Raw genomic sequence first — 21,808 nt, forward strand, 5'->3', positions numbered from 1 at the left:
TACAGATGACACATACTTAGAAAGTTATTTAAAACTGGCTTCTCATTTTATTCCACATGATTTCTGCAATTAAGAAATCCCAAATAAATGCTATGATAGAAATAGACATACCTAACTATCTGGAGATAGGTTAAGGAAGATTTCACAGAGGTATAATCTTTGAGGCTTGGAGGATAATGAGGGGTGGAATCTACATTAACAGGAAGAGTATCTTTGGAAGATAAACAGCAAAGTTGATTTTATATAGCTAAAATCCAGTAATTTTGAATAGAAGATTATGAAGAGCCCTTGTGGTTTGTATCATGCTGATAAACACATTAGCCACTTGACATTTTACATAAGTGACATCCTGTTGCACCTAAGAGGTTTTTGTTTTTGTTTTTTGAAAGAATCAGTAAAATTAAATTTTAGAGATGATCACATTCTGCAGAGAAGCCTATTGGATTTGATTTTAAGCACATTATGTAATAGCTGAACTTACAGATATACATGATCACTGCTATGATAGAATTGTTGGTATCTGTGAACCCAAAAATATAGGTATGAACAAAAATGTTCAAAAGGATGGCTACATTTAAACATACAAGTGTAACAAGAGTTATGCACATAGAGGGAGGAGGGTCTAGGACAGGTCCCTGGGAACAAAGACTGGTGGATAGGGAGGTAAGAAAGAAGTGAATGGACAAACTGGTAAAACAATTTTCAAGGGATGGCTAGTCAACAAAATACAGTAAGATTAGAACAGAGAAATATTCTAAGAACAGCTGAATATGGGTACCAAAAATAGGTGCAATGGGTAATGAGGATGGAGATAACAAAAGAGCAAGAATTACAAATTTATGAAATTTATCTGTAGAGATTAAATTGTAGTTAGAATAAAAACAACTAGAGACATTAGCATGTCTATGAAGTTTTTCAAAAAATAAGAAATTTTATTAAAAGATGGTTTTGGTGCCAAAATCTTTGAAGTCTGTTTTTTTCATAAAACATATTTTCATGAACTCTGAAGACCTCTGTGTGGGTGGATTTCAAAAATTTTGTCACCAAAATTAACTTTTAATTTCATTTTCCACAAAATTTTTGAAGTACTTACTCCAGTATGTTAAAAGGAGTTCAGAAGATAAAATTGGGTGGACAGAAGTGACTGATAACAATGGCCTCAGGCTGGAATGAGATGGTATTAATAGCACAAGAAGGATTAGCTTTGGAATGACAGACACAGTACATTGCCTGGGGTGATCACTATTAACAGGTAGGAGTTCAGCTCCTACTTTCTCTTTGAGGTAGGAGGTCAGATGTAGTGATCTGAATATGCCCCAAATTTGGCTGTGCATTAGAATGTTAAGAGATTGTTCATCTCTGAAGAGTGCCATTTATTCTCATTCTAGGGCACTTCTAACATGGAGAGCTGTCAAAAATTCATGGGAAATATATATCATAAGGAAATTGGCTTTCAAAATATTTTTGCACTAAAACTAACCTTTTAATTCCATTTTTCTGTGAATTTTCTGAAGTATTTAAGATGCTACAGAGTTGATCTGATAACTAATTCAGAAATCAACACCAGATTTTAGCCCCCAAAAATGTAAAAGTAATATTCAATATATAGCTCTGGAAGCTAGAGCTAGTAATCTGCACTGGAGGTGCGGCAAGGGAGGCTGAAGGAAACCCCAGGGAAGATGGAATGTTGTCTTTTTTTTTTTTTTTTTTTTGACAGGCAGAGTGGACAGTGAGAGAGAGAGACAGAGAGAAAGGTCTTCCTTTGCCGTTGGTTCACCCTCCAATGGCCGCCGCGGCCGGCGCGCTGCAGCCGGCGCACCGCACTGATCTGATGATGGCAGGAGCCAGGTGCTTCTCCTGGTCTCCCATGGGGTGCAGGGCCCAAACACTTGGGCCATCCTCCACTGCACTCCCTGGCCACAGCAGAGAGCTGGCCTGGAAGAGGGGCAACCGGGACAGAATCCGGCGCCCCAACCGGGACTAGAACCCGGTGTGCCGGCGCCGCTAGGCGGAGGATTAGCCTAGTAAGCCGCGGCGCCGGCTGGAATGTTGTCTTTTGAATTAAGAGTTGGAGTTTGTGAGTACAAATAATAGTAATACTGTTTTTTTTTTTTTTTAATTCAGACATTTCATTATAACTGTTGCCATGGTTTAATTTTAGTGAAGTGTTATTCTCATATTTAAAACTTTCAACTTTGATGCCTGGAAAGTAATCATTTACAACTAAAAATAAGTTTTGGGGAAACAAATTACGCAGTGAAAATTAAAAACTCATCTAAGAGCCTAATCCAAAATACAGGATTCTGAATTCTCTTTGTTTTCCAGTTGGCTGGCCTTTTGCATCAAGTAAGTGTCCTGGTAGAGGTATATAAAAAATATTCAGGAAGATCTATGGAGAGATCTAACCATGCCTATAAATGCAAAGATACAGCTGACTAAAAGGTAAATTGGAGGCAGAAATGGGAAATCAGGAGGGTAATGTCCAGAAAGGTCCTGAACTTCTCTAAAGAAGTGGGAAGTTCTCTTCTAATCTTAAATAGGGTCAGCTCTCTGAGATGAGGGCACTTTGAAGGACAGGTAGGGGCTGACTAAATAGATAAAAAGTATCCCTGGGGTGCTGATTTATGTAGGAATAACAAAGATATCTTGCTTATCCCCCAACTTTGGAAAAATGGAGAGGCAGAAGACTAGACATTTTCGCCGGCGCCGCGGCTCACTAGGCTAATCCTCCGCCTTGCGGCGCCGGCACACCGGGTTCTAGTCCCGGTTGGGGTGCCGGATTCTGTCCCGGTTGCCCCTCTTCCAGGCCAGCTCTCTGCTGTGGCCCGGGAGTGCAGTGGAGGATGGCCCAGGTGCTTGGGCCCTGCACCCCATTGGAGACCAGGAGAAGCACCTGGCTCCTGGCTCCTGCCATCGGATCAGCGCGGTGCGCCGGCCGCAGCGTGCTGGCCGCGGCGGCCATTGGAGGGTGAACCAATGGCAAAGGAAGACCTTTTTCTCTCTCTCTCACTGTCCACTCTGCCTGTCAAAAAAAAAAAAAAAAAAAAAAAAAGACTAGACATTTTTACTAACTGGAACCATAGCCTCCTACTCCACAAAGGATTCCTCTGAAATGCTGGATGCCCATTAGAGAAATTTCCTTCAGTCACTTACTTTGAAATCTTGTACAATCTGGCTTTTGCGTTTGACAATTAAAACAGCTCTCCTTAGTATTATCAATAAATCCTTAATGAAACCAGTGTATTTTTCTTAGCTTAATCTGTCCTGGCCTAATGCCAGCATTGTGCTGCAGTGGGTTAAGCCACTGCTTCAGTGTCCATTTGAGTCTTTTTTTTTTTTTTTTTTTTTTTTTTAAAGTCAGAGTTACACAAAAAAGAGGCAGAGATAGACAGAGACAGAGAGAGGTCTGCCATTCACTGGTTCACTCCCCAAATGACTGCAACAGCCAGAGCTGAGCTGATCTGAAGCCAGGAGCCAGGAGCTTCTGGGCCTCCACACAGGGGCCCAAAGCACTTGGGCCATCTTCTACTGCCTTTCCAGGCCATAGCAGAGAGCTGGATGGGAAGAGGAGCAGCCAGGACTCGAACTGGCACTGGCTTCACCCCCATACCACAGTGCCAGCCCTTCCATTTGTCTTGGCTGCTCAGCTTCTCATCCAGTTTCCTGCTAATGGGCCAGAGAAGGCAGTGGAAGATGGCCCAAGTGCTTGTGCTCTTAGACCTGGATGGTGTTCCCCGCTCCTGGCTTCAGCCTGGCTCAGACCTGGTTATTGCTGCCCTCTGGTGAGTGAACCAGTTGGATGCATGATCCCTACCCTCCTCAACCCTGCTGCATTTCAAATAAATAAATCTTAAAAAAACTAACTTCTTTTACTTTATGCGACAATTCATGTTTTTCTTTATTTTTACTATGGATTAAAATTTTTCAATAATGCCAATATAAAAAAGTCTTACACCGGGGCCAGTGCCGTGGCTCACTTGTGTAATCCTCCCGCCTGCAGCATGCGCCGGCATCCCACATGGGCACCGGCTTCTAGTGCCGGTTGCTCCTCTTCCAGTCTAGTTCTCTGCTGTGGCCTGGGAGGGCAGTGGAGGATGGCCCGAGTGCTTGGGCCCCTGCACCCGCATGGGAGACCAGGAAGAAGCACCTGGCTCCTGGCTTCGCATTGGCGCAGTGCCGGCCGTGGCGGCCATTTGAGGAGTGAACCAAGGGAAGGAAGACCTCTCTCTCTCTCTCTAACTCCGTCAAATAATAATAAAAAAAAGTCTTACACCTACCTTCTATAAAGTACACAGAATTAACAACTCAAATTTATTTTCCAAATTAAAAATACTTTTATAAACTTTTAAAATTATATTGTTTTGTGCCTTTTTTTCATCACCTACATCTTAAAATTCTTTCCATGCTGATTAATGCATAGATCTGCATTTCTACTAGTATAATTTGTATTGTGTAAGTGTGGTATAATTTATTTAGCCATTATATTACTTATGACTATTATCAAATATTGTAGTGAGTGAATGAGCAAGTTATTTTGAAGATTTTACAACCAGATAGTATCTGGCTCATAGATATTGTATATTCAAAATTTTGACAGGTTTAGGGTTGTTTGGCTTCTGCCACCTTCATAGTTAAGAAGCACATTACTCTTCTTTATGCTTTGTTCATGGTGCCTTTTGTTGGGACCAAACTATTATGGGACATTCTCTTAACACTGCTAGTGTAAGGGCTTAAAAATAATTCACTTCTGATTTTTGAAATTTCCTTCGAACATGTACCCTTTTTGTAAATTTTTTTTCTGTCAATTTGCTAATAGTATCTACTTATTGCTCTTTTCAAATATTAGCTATTATGATCAATTTTGGTTTTATTAACTTTTGCTTTTATTTTTAAATCCTTTTACATTTATTTTGGGACATTTTGGTTTTTGTACTTTCTGATTCTTCCTGTCATTCTTTTAGTTTATTCACTCCATATAACACAGCAAAGAAAATTTAAAGCCTTTACCATTCTTAATTGTGACTACAAGCACTGTACTACTTTGGAATCAGTCATAGTGGCTTCCAACTCCCCAACCCCTACTTGGGTGATCTTGGTCAAACCTGAGTTGTTTCTTTATCTGTAAAAATAAGAATACAGATTAAGTTCAAAACTATAAATCATTAAACATACAAACTTGCTCACCTTAATAATAAGTCTGAAAGACAAAAAAGCCTCAGGTGCCCTATTTCTGAAAATGAGATTGGGATGACTAATCACAACTTTTGACAGTTGAAAACTTATTTACATCTGTCTGACAATACATCAATCCACCCACTCAACCACATGACAGTTACTAATTCCTTCCCTTTGAGAGAATATTCGAGAAGTTAGAAATGCCAGGATCAATAAAATACAGTCCCTCCCACTCAGAAGCTCAATCTGCGAGAGGAATGAGAATCGACTGTTAACTAGGTAACTACTATAAAGTGTGATAAATGATCTAATAAAGGCTGTGGGAATTCAAACTTTGAGGAGCATGTGCAGAAGAATCAAATACCTACCTTGGAATCCTAATTCAGGTATTTACTACTCACTAGCTGTGTATCTTCAGGAAATTGTATCAATTTTTCTGTCTGTAGAAAGGAAGAGAAATGCCTATTCTGGCAAGTTATAAAAGGTTAAATAAAAAAAAAAAAAACTAAACAGCATTTAGGACAGCGCCAGATTGAGCACAGGAACTAAATAAATACAGTTATTATAAAAGGCTATGGGAGTTAAAGTCAATTTTCTGTACCTCATGAGAAGTAGATCAGGGGAATTTTCCAAATGTGTTCATGGAATCAAACTGAGGGGAAGGCTGGGTAGCTTCCTGGCAGGAAAAACAGCATACGCTAGGCACAGACTATGTTTCAAGGATCCCAGTATATCTTTCCTGAGGGAGAAAGAAGTGTGGTCAGGAAATAAGCGTAAAAACCTGATGAGCAGGAAGTCAAGGTGGGTGATGGCTCTGGAGGGCAGAGAATTCTGATTTCTGTATTCTCAGTTGTTAGCATAAAACCTGACCCATGTTTGCTGCAAACAGTGAATGGAACAATACATGTTAAGTAAAGGAGTCAGAAGGAAAGATTTGGACTAAGCTGAAACGTAGACCTTGCACGTTAAAGACCTGAAATCAGGAGACCGGGAGCGATCTGGACTCATACTGACTTTACAACTTACCTGCTGTTTGGCCTTGGAAAATTACTGCTATCTTCAGTCTCCTCACCTGTGAAATGGGGATAACACCTAAGCAGCGATTATCAAACAGCTTGGTAATATAAGTACTCAATAATGACAGCGGCTGCAACTGCTAACTTCCCCGGTGGTCTTCCCATTCTCGTGGAAGGACAGGGCAGGAACAGATTTTCTTCCAACCAGCGCGGAAGCATATCAGGTTTGCCAAGGACGAAAAGGCCCCGCCCGGCGCGCGCCGCACAGATCACCTATGCACACTGCAGTCGTGTGGCTCACTTGGGTCGCTGAAGGATGGAGGGCGCGATCGATGACAGTCCGGTCCACAGGCAGGCCTAGACAGGCTCGTGCGAACCGAAGCAGAAACTCACCCAAAACCAGGCCGCACTAGCACCCGACTCCTCCAGAGGCAAAGCCTTGGGTGGAGGGAAAAAAAAAAAAAAGTGAAAGGAAGCCGGAAGTGACGTGAAGCTGTGAGGACCTGGAAATGACAGCAGCACGCCGGAAGTGTACTCGTTTCCCAGGCGACGGCTCCAGGCAGCCGGAGTCGGGACGCTGGAAAGCGACCCGGAGGAGAGGGTACCCGCCGACGGCGGCCGCCGCGACAGCGATTCGCGGGGAGCAGTGTGCGAAGATGGCGGCCGCCGCACTAGCCACCAGGTTTGGAAGATAAATCGTCCCCAGGGCCGTCGCGGCGCCGAGTCTCGAGAAAGACTTAGAGAAGACCAGGGCTCCCGCAGCGACAGCGGGGAAAGAAAACGCGAAGACAAGGACTGCCGCTCCCGGGGCTCCACGGGGAGAGTAAGTGAGGACGTGGGCTTCTCCCGCAGGGACTCGAGAAGGGTGAGCGAAGACCTAGGCCACCGCCGCAGTGTCTCTCGCGAGAGAGTGCGGGGAGATGGCCTCCGCCGTCCCAGCAGCTCGCGGGAGAGAGTGAGGGGAGACCGGGGCTTCCGCAGCAGCGACGGGAATTTTAGTGAACCTGGCGGCCACCAAAGTAGCGACTCCGGGGAAACAGTCAGAGAAGACAGCGGCCCCCGGCCCGGTGGTGGCTGGGAGAGAATCGGTGAAGTCCGGAGTTCCCGGACCGCTGACTCCCGGCAGAAAGTCAGTGAGCACCGCACCCGCAGCCTCAGCGGCTCCTGGGAGGGAGGCAGTGTCGACGGCAGCCACAGCCTCAGTAGCTCTTGGGATGGAGTAAGTGAAGACCGCGGCTACGCGGCCAGCGACTCCTCCGGGGTGACCGTCAGCGAGGACGCCAGCCGCCGCCTCAGTGGCTTCTGGGAGAGAGAAAGTGAGGACGAAGGCTCCCGCACCAGGGGCTCTTGGGAGAGAACAGGGGAAGACGGCGGCGCCCGCGCTAGCGATTCCGAAGGGGACGGCCGCTCGCAGCGCAGTGCGTCGTGGGTGAGAGCCAGTGAGGACCGCCGCAGCAGCAGGGGCCTGGACTCCACCCCGCCCCAGAGTCCGAGGAGTTGCACCATGCCCACGGCGGCCAGCTCAGGCCCTTCTGCTTCTGCTTCTGCGCGGGAGACTGCAGGCTCCTGTGAGTCGGACCGTTGTGTTGCCCTGGTCTGTGTCGCACTCCTTCTCTGACTTCGGCCCCATCAGCCACGGTCCTGTCTGGCACACCGTGTTCTCAGCTGTCGCTCCTCCCTTTCCTCCCCTGTATTTGTTTTCAGTGTGTCCCGGAGCTGCACACCAGTCCTCTATCCTCCGTGAGCTCAGCTTTCCCCCTCTTTTCATCCGCACCATTCCTCTGAGGCTGCTGCTTTTTTTTTTTTCCAGTGAAGAGAAGTTTAATATGTATTCAAAATCAAATATGTAACATTGAAACACTCGACTGCACATGTACTGTATAAATATGAAGACAGGGAACAGAGTGTAGGCATTCATAACATACAGACTTTATTGCATTTTCCAACTTCATTAGAATGCTAGTGATCATGAAGAATAAGGCAGCGTACTGAGAATTAAAACTATGATTGATGATTCAGGCAAAGGAGAAAGTAGTAGCATATGCATTTGTAATTTTGTTTAAGGAATTTAGAGGACTATGAGGAACAAAGCAATCCATCAGAGCAGCCAACAGAAAGATGAAATTTGACCCAATAGCAGATATTCCTCCTCCTATATGAATTTGGATACATAAATTCTCCCCACTGAAACTTATATCTACCCACTTGAAAATAGATGGAGAATTTAAAAATCGATTGAAATAGTACAGAAATAATATTTCTCAAGCTACAATTTGGAAACTGTTTTAAAGACATAAATGGTAAGGAATTAAGACAATGATGCTTTCTATCACTGGCTACTAGAACAGAAACCAGCACAATTAGAATGAATAAAAACAAACAGTATCAATAGGCAAAAGAGGAATGGCATTTAGTGAATTGTATATGCATGGAAAAGACCTATATATGTAAATATATCTAAATTATTGATATTGTCCTATGACATTTCCCTATATTCCCTGCCAGTACATTTGCACACACCATCCCCTAAGTTCCATAGTCTTTTCTTAAAGCTCTACTAGTTGCCTTTCACACTGCAGATGGATGTGCTTTCCACATGGAACAATCCCCTTCCTAGCGCATTAGGTAGTATGGTCCTTTTAGTCATTCTTACGGCATTATGCACATTATGTACAAATGTGCATTATGGCACTTGTCAGAGTTTTAACAGTGTCTGCTCATGATTGCATTCACACACTCAGAAACTATTACATAAGAGATTCCTAATAAAAGTTTAATAAATCAATGAGTAAATAAATGGTATGCTAGAAAGTGCTTCTGTTGTATCTCTTGCAAAGAAATTGTAAGACATCAGCTTTGTATAAAATGCCATGGGGATCATGTTGGGTTTATTTTTTTCCCCTCAAAGAAGCCTTTTATTTAATGAGTACAAATTTCATTAAGTCCAACTTTAAGAATATAGTGATTCTTCCCACTATACCGGCTCTCCTACCCATACTCCCATCCAACCACTTCCTCCCTCTTCCGTTCCCAGTTCGATTCTCCATTAAGATTCATTTTCAATTAACTTTGTACACAGAAGACCAACTCTATACTAAGTAAAGATTTCAACAGTTTGCGCACACATACACATACACACACACAACTGTTTGAGAACAAGTTTTACAGTTAATTCTCATAATACAATTCATTGAGGACAGAAGTCCTGCATGGGAAGTAAGTACACAGTGACTCCTACTGTTACTTAAAAATTAACACTCTTATGTATGACATCAGTGATAACCCGAGGTTCTTGACATGAGCTGCCAAGGCTATGAAAGCCTTTTGAATCCACAAACTCCATCAATATTTAGACAAGGCCATAAGCAAAGTGGAAGTTCTCTGCTCCCTTCAGAGAAAAGTACATCCTTCTTTGATGGTGCCTTCTTTTTTTTTTTTTTCTCTATTTTTTTATTTTTTTGACAGGCAGAGTGGATAGTGAGAGAGAGAGACAGAGAGAGGTCTTCCTTTTGCCGTTGGTTCACCCTCCAATGGCCGCCGTGGCCGGTGCACTGCGGCCAGCGCACCGCGCTGATCCGATGGCAGGAGCCAGGTACTTCTCCTGGTCTCCCATGGGGTGCAGGGCCCAAGCACTTGGGCCATCCTCCACTGCACTCCCTGGCCACAGCAGAGAGCTGGCCTGGAAGAGTGCCAACCGGGAAAGAATCTGGCGCCCTGACCGGGACTAGAACCTGGTGTGCCGGCGCCGCAAGGCGGAGGATTAGCCTAGTGAGCCGCGGTGCTGGCCAATGGTGCCTTCTTTATACACTGGATTCTCTTTTACAGAGATCCATCATGTAGGACATTTTTTGTCACAGTGTCTTGGCTTTCAGTGCCTGAAATGTTCTCATGGGCTTTTCAGCCAGACCAGAATGCCTGAAAGGGCTAATTCTGAGGTCAGAGTGCTATTTATTTATTTATTATTAAAGATTTATTTATTTATTTGAAAGGCATAGTTACAGAGAGGTAGAGGCAGAGAGAGAGAAAAAGAGAGAGGTCTTCCATTCGCTGGTTCACTCTCCAATTGGCTGCAACGGCCAGAGCTGCGCTGATCCGAAGCCAGAAGCCAGGAACCAGGAGCATCTTCTGGGTCTCCCATGTGGATGCAGGGGCCCAAGGATTTGTGTCATCTTCTAATACTTTCCCAGGCCATAGCAGAGAGCTGGATCAGAAGTAGAACAGCCAGGATGCTAACTGGCGCCCATATAGGATGCTGGCACTGCAGGCAGCTACCTACTATGCCACAGTGCCGGCCCCCAGAGTGCTATTCAAAGTGATCATCATTCTATGAGTCTGCCATGTGGACTGCTTCCCATGTTGGAATGTTCTCTCCTTTTTAATTCTATCTATTATTATTGCCAGATACTTGATCTTATTTATATGAGCCCTTTAACACTTAATCCTATCTTTATCATCATATTAACAGTTAATATGGTCACTTTAACACTTAAAATGGCATTTTTACCATCCAGCTTAATGGGATTTGGGGTCCTATGGGAAGTTTTTAAACTGTACCCTTAGAAGTCCATAGGAATGTATGCAGAACTATACAGCTTTAAAGTTACAAACTTCTCCTCCCTCTCTTATTCCCACTCTTATTTTTTACTGAGATATTTTCAATTGATTTTACTACACTTGATCTTAGCCAAAAGGCTGAGACGCGATCAATTGATTTTATACACACAGATTAACTATATTAAGTAAAGAGTTCAACAAATAGTATGAAGGAAAAAAAAAAAACTTCCTCAACTATTCAAGTCATTGCTTTTTGATGTGTTAATTTCACTTCTACAGATTTCCTTTTGGGTGCTCTATTAGTTATCACAGATCATGGAGAACATATGGTATTTGTCCCTTTGGGACTGGCTTATTTTAGTAAGTATGATGTTTTCCATCATCCATTTTGTTGCAAATGACCAGATTTTATTTATTTATTTATTTTTTTACTACTGTGTAGTATTCTACAGAGTACATATCTCATAATTTCTTTATCCAGTCTTCAGTTGACAGGCATCTCAGTTGACTCCATGCTTAGCTATTGTGAATTGAGCTGCAATAAGTATGGGGGTGCAGATAACTTTTATTTGCTGATTTCATTTCCCTTGGGTAAATTCCCAGGAGTGGGATGGCTGGGTAATATGGTAGGTCTACATTCAGATTTCTGAGTATCTCCAAACTGTCTTCCATAGTGGCTTTACCAGTTTACATTCCTACCAGCAGTAAATTAGGGTGCCTTTTCCCCCCACATCCTCACTAGCATAGCATTTATTGTTTGTTGACTTCTGTATGAAAGCCATTCTAACTGGAGTGAGGTAAAACCTCATTGTGGTTTTGATTTGCATTTCCCTGATGGCTAGTGATCCTGAACATTTTTTCTTGTGTCTATTGGCCATTTGTTCTTTTGAAAAATGTCTGTTTAAGTCCTTTGCCTATTTCTTCACTGGTTTGTTTGTTTTGCTGTAGTGGAGTTTCTTGATCTTTTTATATATTCTGGTTATTAATCCTTTATCACTTGGATAGTTTGCAAATAATTTCTCCTACTCTGTCAGTTACTTCTTCACCTTCCTGAGCATTATTTTTGCAGTACAGAAGCTTCTCAATTTTATGGAATCCCATGTGTTAATTTTGGCTTTGATTGCCAGTGCCTCTGGGGTCTTTTCCAAGAACTCTTTGCCTGTGCCAATATCTTGCAAGGTTTCCCCAATGTTTTCTAATAATTTGATGGTATCAGATTGTAGAATAAGGTCTTTAATCCATTTTGAATGGATTTTTGTGTAAGGTATAAAGTAGGGGCCCTGCTTCATACATCTGCTTGTGGAAATCCAGTTTTCTCAGCACCATTTGTTGAAGAGACTGTCCTTATTCCAGGGATTGGTTTTAACTGGTTGGTCAAACATAAGTTGGTTGTAGATGCTTGGTATGATTTCTGGTGTTTCTATTCTGTTACATTGGTCTGTGCATCTGTTTTTGTACCAGAACAGGCAGGCTGTTTTGATTATAACTGCCCTGTAGAATATCTTGAAATCTGGTATTGTGATGCCTCTGGCTTTGTTTTTGTTGTATAAGATTGCTTTAGCTATTCGAGGTCTCCCATGTTTTGATATGTATTTCCTATAGAATTCCATATGTATTTCTGCATCATTTTTTCTAGATTGGAGAAGAATGTCTTTGGTATTTCAATTGGTATTACATTGAATCTGTAAATTGCTTTCAGAAGAATGGACATTTTGATGATATTGTTTCTTCCAATTCATGAACATGGAAGACTTTTCCATTTTTGGTGTCTTCTATTTCTTTCTTTAATGTTTTGTAATTCTCATTGCAGAGATCTTTGACATACTTGGTTAAATTTATTCCAAGGTATTTGATTTATTTGTAGCTGTTGTGGATGGGATTGATGTTAGAAGTTCTTTCTCAGCTGTTGCATTGTCTGTGTATATAAAGTCTGTTGATTTTTGTGCATTGATTTTGTATCCTGGTATTTTACCAAACTCTTCTATAAGTTCCAGTAATCTCTTGGTGGAGTCTTTTTGATCCCCTATATATAGAATCATGTCATCTGCAAATAGTGGTAGTTTGACTTCCTCCTTCCCAATTTGTATCCCTTTGATTTCTTTTTCTTGCCTAACGGCTCTGGTTAAATCTTCCAGGACTATATTGAATAGCAGTGGTGAGAGTGGACATCCTTGTCTGGTGCCGGATCTCAGTGGGGATGCTTCTAACTTTTCCCGATTAAATAGGACACTGGTGGTGCATTTGTCATAAATTGCTTTGATTGTGTTGAGCAATGTTCCTTCTATACCCAATTTGCTTAGAGTTTTCATCATGAAAGGGTGTTGTATTTCATCAAATGCTTTCTTTGCATCTGTTGAGAGAATCATGGTTTTTGTTCTTCAGTTTGTTAATGTGATGTATTACATTGATTGGTTTGTGAATGTTGAGCCATCCTTGCATACCAGGGATAAATCCCTCTTGGTCTGGTTGAATGATTTTTCTGATGTGTTGTTGGATGTGATTGGCTAGAACTTTGTTGAGGATTTTTGTGTCTTATGTTCATCAGGTAAATTGAACTGTAATCTTTTTTTGGGTTTCAAAATTTAGATTATACTGGCTTCATACAAAGAATTTGGGAAGATTCACTCCTTTTCATTTGTTTTGAATAACTTTAGAAAAATTAGAGTTAGTTCTTCTTTAAATGTCTTAGAAATCAACAGTGAAACCATCCGGTCCTGGGCTTTGTTGGGAGGATCTTTATTATTGATTCAATTTCCATCTTGGTAATGGGTCTGTTTAGGTTTTCTGTGTCTCCGTAGCTCAATTTAGGTAGGTTGTGTGTGTCCAGGAATCTATCCATTTCTTCTAGGTTTCCCAATTTGTTGTCATACAGCTTTTTGTGGTAATTTCTGATGATTCTTTTTATTTCGTTAGTGTCTATTGTTACATTTACTTTTCCAACTCTAATTTTATTGATTTGGGTTTTCTCTCCTTTTTTGGTTAGTCAGGCCAATGGTCTGTCTAAAAAACTAGCTCATTGTTTTGCTGATCTTTTGTATTGTTTTTTTTTTGTTTCAATTTTGTTGATTTCTTCTCTAATTTTAATTATTTCTTTTCTCCTACTAGTTTTGATTTTGGTTTACTGTTGTTTTTCTAGATCCTTGAGATGCATTGGTAGCTCATTTGTTTAGTGCCTTTCCTATTTCTTGACATAGACACCAATTGCTACAAACTTTCTTCTTATCACTGATTTTGCTGTATCCCATAAGTTTTGATCTGTTATATTGTCATCTTCATTTGTTTCCAGAAAGTTTTTTTATTTCTCTTCTTATTTCTTCTATGACCTACTGTTCATGGAAGGAATCTTTTCTTTATGTTTTACTGTGGAGAGTTTGACTACAATGTGTTGTGGTGAAGATCTTTTCTGGTCATGTTAGGAGTTCTTTGTGCTTCCTGTACTTGGATGTCCCTTTCTTTCTCCACATTAGGGAAATTTTCTTTTATTATTTCACTAAAAAGGCCTTCTAATCTTTTCTCTCTTTCCATGGCTTCAGGAAAGCCTAGAACCCATATGTTGGGTCATTTGATAGTATCATATAGATTCCCCAACAGTGTTTTTTAGTTTTCTAATTTCTTCTTCTTGTGTTTGGTCTGACTGTATAATTTCCCATGTTTTGTCTTCTAAGTTGGGTGTTCTTTCTTCTGTTTCACTGTTTCTGTTGTTAAGGCTTTCCACTTCATTCTTTATGTGTTCTATTCAATTCTTTATTTCTAAGATTTCATTTTGATTTCCTTTAAGATTTATTTTGTGGGAGAAATTTTCTTTCATGTCATGGATTTCATTAGTTCGTGCCTTTGCTTCTGATTACTTCTAAGTAATCCTATGATCAATTATTTGAATTCCATTTTTGGCATTTCTTCAATCTCATCATTTCACAATCTGGTATTGAAGTATTGTATGCTTTTGGGGGCATCATGTTGTCTTCCTTAATCTTTCTAGAGTTGGCACATTTGTTATTCAGTATTTGTGGAGATACTCGTTGGTTTCTTCTTTGTTTTTTTTCACTGTGGTGGCTTTTATTTGACTGTGCCTGAGAGGATTTGTGGAGTGTCTTCTTTCAGGGAATACCTAGAGGTGTGTGGTAGGTGTGGCCAATGTGCTCTGTTGTGCTCCAGGATGAAGAATGTGTCTGAGGTGACACACACAGCTTTGGCATTAAAATCTCCTCTCTCTCTAATCAGAGGAGAGCTTTGTTCTTGTTTGTTGGCACAGACTTACTGAGCTCCTCTCCCCAAGGGAAACCAGTGCCTAGGCGCTAGCCCCAGTGGGCATATTATTTGTCCACTCTGCCACAAGGAGCACACAAGGACTGTGCAGTCCTCAGTATAATCTCAGAAGATTCCCCAGCAATGTCCTTCACCAGATAACCAGGGAGCACTGATCATGTAGAGCCTCTCAAGGTAACTACCCAAAGTCCCAGTCACACCCTGAGTCCTCCCACACAGTCATGAGCACCTAGCCTCCTATCTGTTCTCCCCACCAGATTTAGGAGTCTCCACTTGGTGGTTGCTGGGCCTGCACACGAGCTGGCGTAGCAGTTACATATGTCCAAAATGGCGCCTGCTGTCTATCAGCTTTTACAGGATGCCCTTGTACGGTGATCAGGGAGAGAGAAAATGTGCTCCCCCTTTGTTTTTCCTCCTCTCGTTTGGCAGGTACACTATCCCCCATGGGCTCCAAGCCAGATTCTCTCTAGGCTTTTCCTGCAGCTTTTTCACCAGTGGTTTGGGCTGCTGCAGTCTGGTCTCACCTTACTCTCCAGCACTGGTGTGGAGGCTCTTGACTGCTGGAGTCCTGAGTTTTATGTTTTCTCGCCTGCCACTGTGTCCCTCCAGCTTGCATAGAGTTTCCTCTTCCCTCTCTGAGGCTTCTTAACCTGATTGATCTTTTAAGTTCTGTTTTGTCTTCTTTGTAGCATTTGACCCTGTGGTAATGACAGGAAGTCTTCTTTTTCTTTGTTGACTTGTCTTTCATCCTTTCCTTAAATGTTGCTTTTCCCCTGTGATGGTGCCATTCCCAGATCTATGTTATTCATTTTACCATCCATTAAATATTTATTGATTGCCTACTGTGTGCTGTCTTAAGGACTTATCAGTAAAGAGGACAGGTATATTACCTTCTGGTGGGGAAGATAAGTACTGAAGAAATAATGAATGATGTGATGAGTGTTATAAAAAGATAGTAGACTTCCATTGTTCCAGCACGGGCTGAGGATGGGTCAGGAAAAGCTTTCTGGGTTGGGTGTGTAGCCTATTGGTTCATGTTTCGGTTATGATACCTACATTCCACATCGGAATACCTGGATTAGATACTCCGCTCTGGCTCCTGACTCCATTTTCCTGCTAATGCAGACCCTGGCAACAGTGGTGGCTTAATTGATTGGGTTCTTACCACCATGTGGGAGACCTGGATTGAGTTCCTGGCTCCTGGCTTCCCTGCAGAGGGAACATTTGGGGAATAAACCAGCAAATCAGAGTGCTCACTGTCTGCCTGTCAAACAAATAAGTGAGTAACAATAATAAGGGAAAAAAAGCTTTCTAATTCTGAGGTGTACCCAACACTGAGATATGAATTCCACATGTCTTCTGGCCTGCAGAGTTGTACATACAACTTCCCCCACTTCCCAATCTGCCTTGGGCCCTTTAAGATCAGTGTGTCTAAAATGTAATTTTGTATCTGTTAATGTTGAGTGAGGGAGAGGTGGATGAATGAATGCCTTGGATGGAATGTGATGAGAAAAAAGGCCATAAATTATATGGAGCCAAATTATGAGAAGGCATAGACTGTCATACTGGAAGTATGTATAGACTTTGTTCACTGTGCTGGCAATGTTCAACCAGTAGAAATTTAGAGTAGGAACATGAAAGCATCAGGAAGGATAGTGTCCATTTGTATAGAGTGGATTGTGCATCATTTGTAGTTCTTGCTATACTAAAGGAGAAATCTAAGGTCTGAACTTTGGTATTAACATCATTAAGCCGGCGCCGCGGCTCACTAGGCTAATCCTCCACCTTGCGGCGCCAGCACACCAGGTTCTAGTCCTGGTCGGGGCGCCGGATTCTTTCCCGGTTGCCCTTCTTCCAGGCCAGCTCTCTGCTGTGGCCAGGGAGTGCAGTGGAGGATGGCCCAAGTGCTTGGGCCCTGCACGCCATGGGAGACCAGGAGAAGTACCTGGCTCCTGCCATCGGATCAGCGCGGTGCGCTGGCCGCAGTGCGCTGGCTGTGGCGGCCATTGGAGGGTGAACCAACAGCAAAAGGAAGATCTTTCTCTCTGTCTCTCTCACTGTCTACTCTGCCTGTCAAAAAAAAAAAAAAAAAAAAAAAAAAAGAAAAAATCATTAAATATTTATTGTTTGTGTGAACTCATGCATGTGGGCCTCTTTTGTGAGCCTTATTTGCTTCCTTTCCCATATGCATAAATCCTTTTAATTTTTAAAGGAATTTATTAATGCATTAGATTCTCAGGGTTACAGTAAATGCATAATAATTACTACAACACAGTTCTCATATTAATGTGATATTAATATGAAGAGAACAGATTCAATGTAGTTCATAGATACAAATTAAGAATACAATAATATACCCTTCTTTCTACATAGAACTTAATTGTTCTTCAAGGTCTTACTCAAATATTTCCTTCTCTGTGACATCTTCTTAATTTTACTTATACCTATACTCTCTGTTAGGTTTCTTTTTTAAGATTTATTTATTTATTTGAAAGGCAGAGTTCCAGAGAGAGAAGCAGAGACAGGGAGAGAGAGATCTTCCATCTGCTGGTTACTCCCAAATGGCCAGTGCTGGGCCAGGCTTTAGCCAGGAGCCAGGAGTTTCCTCTGGGTCTCCCATTTAGGTGGCAGGGGCCTAGGAACTTGAGCCATCTTCCACTGCTTCCCAGGCCGGGACTCGAACTGGCAAACACATGGTATGTCAGGACTGCTGCCCATGGCTTAGCCCACTGTGCCACAGTGCCGGCCCCTGCTGTCAGGTTTCTATTTTCATTGTATTTATCTAAATAGATTTATGATGTTAGGGCAAGGAAAATGTATTAAATCCATGTTTATTCTTTACTGTGTTTTCATAATGCCTGGTATATGATAGATACTAAGAGAGGAGCGTGTTGCTAAGGGTTGGTGTAAGATATGATCTCAGTGTTAGAAATGCTTTTTAACCCTTAAGAAATTAGTGTTTGGGCCGGTGTTGTGGCACAGTAGGTTAAGCCTCTGCCTGCAGCACCAGCATTCCATATGGGTACTGGTTTGTGTCCTGGCTGCTCCACTTCTGATCCTGTGCCCTGCTGATGGCCTGGGAAAATAGTGGAAGATGGCCCAAGTGCTTGGGCCCCAGCACCCATGTGGGAGACCCAGAAGTTCCTGGCTCCTGGCGCCTGGCCCAGCTCTGGCTGTTGCAGCCATTTGGGGAGTGAACCAGCATATGGAAGACCTCTCTCTGTGTCTCTCCCTCTCTCTGTCTGTGACTCTGCCTGTCAACTAAATGAATAAATCTTAAAAAAAATCAGTATTCTGATAATGGAGGGGACAGCCACACAGACAGTACAAAGTTACCAGAAGTGTTGTAAGTTGTTTTCAAAACAAATTGAGGTCAAGAATCATGCCTTTTTGTTTTATTTAGGGAATATTTCAGTTAAATAATTTTTTCCTTTCTCTAATAATTGGTTGTGCTTATATACCTTTATTGACTCTGGTTCACAATGCAGTTTGCCTGACAGCACCAAGAATACTTGGTGCTTGGAATATTAGATTATAAAATATAAAACACTAGAGTGTATGAACTAAAATTTGTGATCTGCCATTCTTAGTTTAGGATATAGTAGATAGATAAGAAAAATATTGATTAAAATGTGCATTTATGAGTTGAGGCTCTGGTAAAGTCTTTTCCATTGAGGATTAGGCATTTATTATGGGGAATGCACTGGGCATATTTCAAAAGGGTTACTTTTCCCTTTCAGCCTAGCAAAGACATGGTAATTTTTCTTTGGTTTCTGAAGGTAAAATCTTTGAAAGTGTAGGGGCTACAGAAGACTGGCCATAAGGAATTTCTCATCATAGGCTAGTACATTCTCAGCTCTGAGCAAATATTCAAAATTACCATATAAGTGCTGTTACTAGTTTTTGGCTCCAGCAACTTCTATAACCAGATGAGCTGAACTCAACTATTTTTGTCTGTATTTGAGGTGGCAGTTTGCCCTAAGACCTCAATTCTCTGGTGAGTGCAGAAGGAGTTGTTGATTTTTTGTTTCTGCACTGTTTTTCATGGAAGCGTAGAGTGTCAGTCTACATGACAAAACTGAAACCAGATGTCTGATTAAGATATTAATCACAAACATCTTTGTAGTAAATTATTTGGGAACATAACAGGATTTTGTGCTTGCTGTTGAATTATTGTTTTAGTCTCTTTCTTCCTCTCTTGTGCTTTTTTTTTTTTACAGTTCAGTAATATATTTTAAGTAATTTGATTTTTTAACAGCTGCCAAGAAGAAGGTGCATTTTGGTAGTATACATGATGCAGTACGAGCTGGAGATGTGAAGCAGCTTTCAGAAATAGTGGAACGTGGAGCCAGCATTAATGAAGTTGATGTTCTCCATAAATTTACCCCTTTACATTGGGCAGCACATTCTGGAAGTTTGGAGGTAAGAAGCTATACACAGAGGCCGGTGTTGTGGCGCATTGGGTTAACGCCCTGGCCTGAAGCGCCGACATCCCTTATGGGCGCTGGTTTGAGACCCGGCTGCTCCACTTCCGACCCAGCTCTCTGCTTTGGCCTGGGAAAGCAGTACAAGATGGCCCAAGTCCTTGGGCCCCTGCACCCACTTGGGAGACCAGGAAGAAGCTCCTGGCTCCTGCCTTCGGTTCGGCGCAATTCCAGCCATTGCGGCCAATTGGGGAGTGAACCATCGGATGGAAGACCTCTCTCCCTCTGCCTCGCCTCTCTTGTGTAACTCTGACTTTCAAATAAACAAATCTTTAAAAAACAAAAAGAAGCTATACGTATTATGAAACTGAGGCAAATTGACAGCAATTGTGGCTTTCAAATTTAGTGAACAGAGATGAATCTTATGCTAGATGCTGCAAATATTTTTCTTTTCGATGAATCTATAGTACTTGTGCCTTTTGTGTTATTCAGGCTTTATAGCAAATTATCTCAGAACTTAGTGTCATAAAATAACCATTTGTTTATGTTCATGAGTGAACCAAGAATTTTAATTTCAGGCATAGTTTATCTCTAGGTCGTAATTTCTAGGACTTCAGCTGGCAGATTCAAAAGGTGGAGCGTGAATCTTCTGAACACTTGTTTACTCAGATGGCTGATTGATGCTCACTGAATTGGGCACCTTAATTTCTTTCCATATGGGCCTTTTTGTGCGGTTTCTCCATATGGGCTGGTTTGCACTTCCTCACATTATTATGATGGCTAGAGTCCAAAGACAGGCAGAGGTGATAACTTACATAGGATAGCATAATGAATACCTTTTCTAATGTTTTTACAATAGTTGTTACAAATTTTTAGAAAGGAAATTGAATATTATAGATGTATTTAAAGTCTGTGAGCATCCTAGGTGCCGTTTCTCACCTTCAAACTCCAGAGATAAATATTGTATGGACTTTGGAATTGTTTATTCCTGCTATGTTGTATACTGTTATCACATATGATTATGTAATTGTTTTCAATGACATACTTTATATAAATGACATCACATTATGTGTATCATTCTGTAGCTTGCTTTTGATTGTTTCAATTTTTTTGAGTTTTAACCATGTGGTTATATACACGTACTCTTGTTCATTTCTTTTAGTCATTTTAGAGTAGTTTATTCTCAGACTGGTACCAGAAATTATCCATTTTTCTGTTGATGGATATTTAGTTGGTTTCAGTTTTTAGCTAGTACAAACAATGCTTAGTGAATATTTTTATTTAGGTCTTTTGGGCTCTGTACAAGGTCAACTGGAATTTTTGATTCAAGGTTTTATGTGAGAAGTCTTTTTTTTTTTTTTTTCAATTGATTTATTTATTTTGAAAGAGTTACAGAGAGGGAGAAACAAAGATTTTTCCATCTGCTGGTTGACTACCCAGATGGCAGCAATGGCCAGCAGTTGGCCAGGCTGAAGCCAGGAGCCCTAAGCTTCATCTAGATCTTCCACATGGGTAGCAGGAGTCCAAACACTTGGGCCATCTTCTTCAGCTTTTCCCAGGCCATTAGCAGGGAGCTGGTTTGGAATTGGAGCAGCTAGGACTTGAACTGGTGCCTATATTGAGTGCTGGTGTCTCAGGCAGTGGCTTCACCTTCTATGCCACAACACTGGGAGAAGCTTGTTTTAACTACTGTGTTTCCCAGCCTGTAGGCTGCAAAGTCTATTCACAATACAGTCTCTTTTTCACCTGTGCCACATACACACACACACACAGATTGCTTTCTATGAACATGGTTCTCTGTGTAATTTCTGTTCTGTTTGGATTTGTCTACTTCTTGTAACCAAATCTGGTCCACAGAATCTCCCTCTGCCAGTTTGTGAACCTCACAACTGCTAGTTTACACCCATTGTAAATAAGAAATTTTTGCTTAAGCCTTTCAGTGTATCCCTCTCATTTGGGAGAAATGTACTTTGGTGGTTCCTGGGTGAGTATTCTCTGTTGTTTCTGCCCACATCCCTGTTTGATTTGCATTTTGGTAGCTTTTTCATCTGTTTTGTGGTTGGAGGTACAGATGTCTCCTAGTTTCATAAAAGTTGTAATTTTCTCTGTTTTTCCTCTACTATATTCAAATAGGACATCTTGATATTCTATTCATTTCATCTCCTTATGATACCCTTTCAGCCTTTCTGATCACTGCCACTTAGTCTCTTTTGGTTAATTCACCTTTCCATGTTCTTGATATCTCTGCCATCGACCTCTCTTCCCTACCTTATACTCTGTCCAGAAAGTCTTTTAGTCTTCCTTGGCTTTACTACTTCTACATTACTCATTTATTTGCTTTCTCTCCTGATTTCTGAATTATGCATTAAGTGC

At 41.6% G+C, this 21,808-nt stretch overlaps 2 protein-coding genes across 12 annotated transcripts in view; one reads left to right on the plus strand and one right to left on the minus strand.

Moving 5' to 3' along the window:
• Positions 1 to 4,859: 4,859 nt before the first annotated feature.
• LOC149128467 (uncharacterized) lies at positions 4,860 to 7,697 on the minus strand. The gene is made up of 6 exons (XM_089305818.1): positions 7,458 to 7,697; positions 6,585 to 7,427; positions 6,202 to 6,247; positions 5,777 to 5,914; positions 5,544 to 5,615; positions 4,860 to 5,119 (listed from the first exon to the last, which is right to left on the minus strand). The coding sequence occupies exons 1-4, from the start codon at positions 7,695 to 7,697 to the stop codon at positions 5,892 to 5,894; spliced, it is 1,152 nt and encodes a 383-aa protein (XP_089161944.1). The 3' UTR covers positions 4,860 to 5,119; positions 5,544 to 5,615; positions 5,777 to 5,891.
• ANKRD42 (ankyrin repeat domain 42) overlaps positions 6,729 to 21,808 on the plus strand; it is a 106,369-nt gene continuing 91,289 nt past the window's right edge. For 4 of the 11 annotated variants that reach the window (XM_089332125.1, XM_089332128.1, XM_089332108.1 and 1 more), the window contains exons 1-2: positions 7,425 to 7,759; positions 19,270 to 19,433. In XM_089332125.1, coding sequence (XP_089188251.1) covers positions 7,696 to 7,759; positions 19,270 to 19,433 — 228 coding nt within the window. In that variant the 5' untranslated portion in view covers positions 7,425 to 7,695. Of the gene's footprint in view, positions 7,760 to 19,269; positions 19,434 to 21,808 lie in introns of all 11 variants that reach the window. The other 7 variants (XM_089332116.1, XM_089332139.1, XM_089332135.1 and 4 more) reach the window with 7 other exon arrangements.

The sequence above is a fragment of the Oryctolagus cuniculus genome, chromosome 1 (genome assembly GCF_051225735.1).
Source record: "Oryctolagus cuniculus isolate XC-2025 breed Fujian yellow rabbit chromosome 1, ASM5122573v1, whole genome shotgun sequence".
NCBI lineage: Eukaryota > Metazoa > Chordata > Mammalia > Lagomorpha > Leporidae > Oryctolagus > Oryctolagus cuniculus.

Excerpts from the sequence above, each read along its gene's own strand:
- LOC149128467 (XM_089305818.1), bottom strand. The coding sequence starts at position 7,697 with ATGGTGCAACTCCTCGGACTCTGGGGCGGGGTGGAGTCCAGGCCCCTG. Across the intron at positions 7,428-7,457 it reads GGCTGGCGTCCTCGCTGACG|CCGCGGTCTTCACTTACTCC; the intron begins GTCACCCCGGAG and ends CTGGCCGCGTAG. Across the intron at positions 6,248-6,584 it reads CTAGTGCGGCCTGGTTTTGG|GTGAGGAGACTGAAGATAGC; the intron begins GTGAGTTTCTGC and ends CCCATTTCACAG.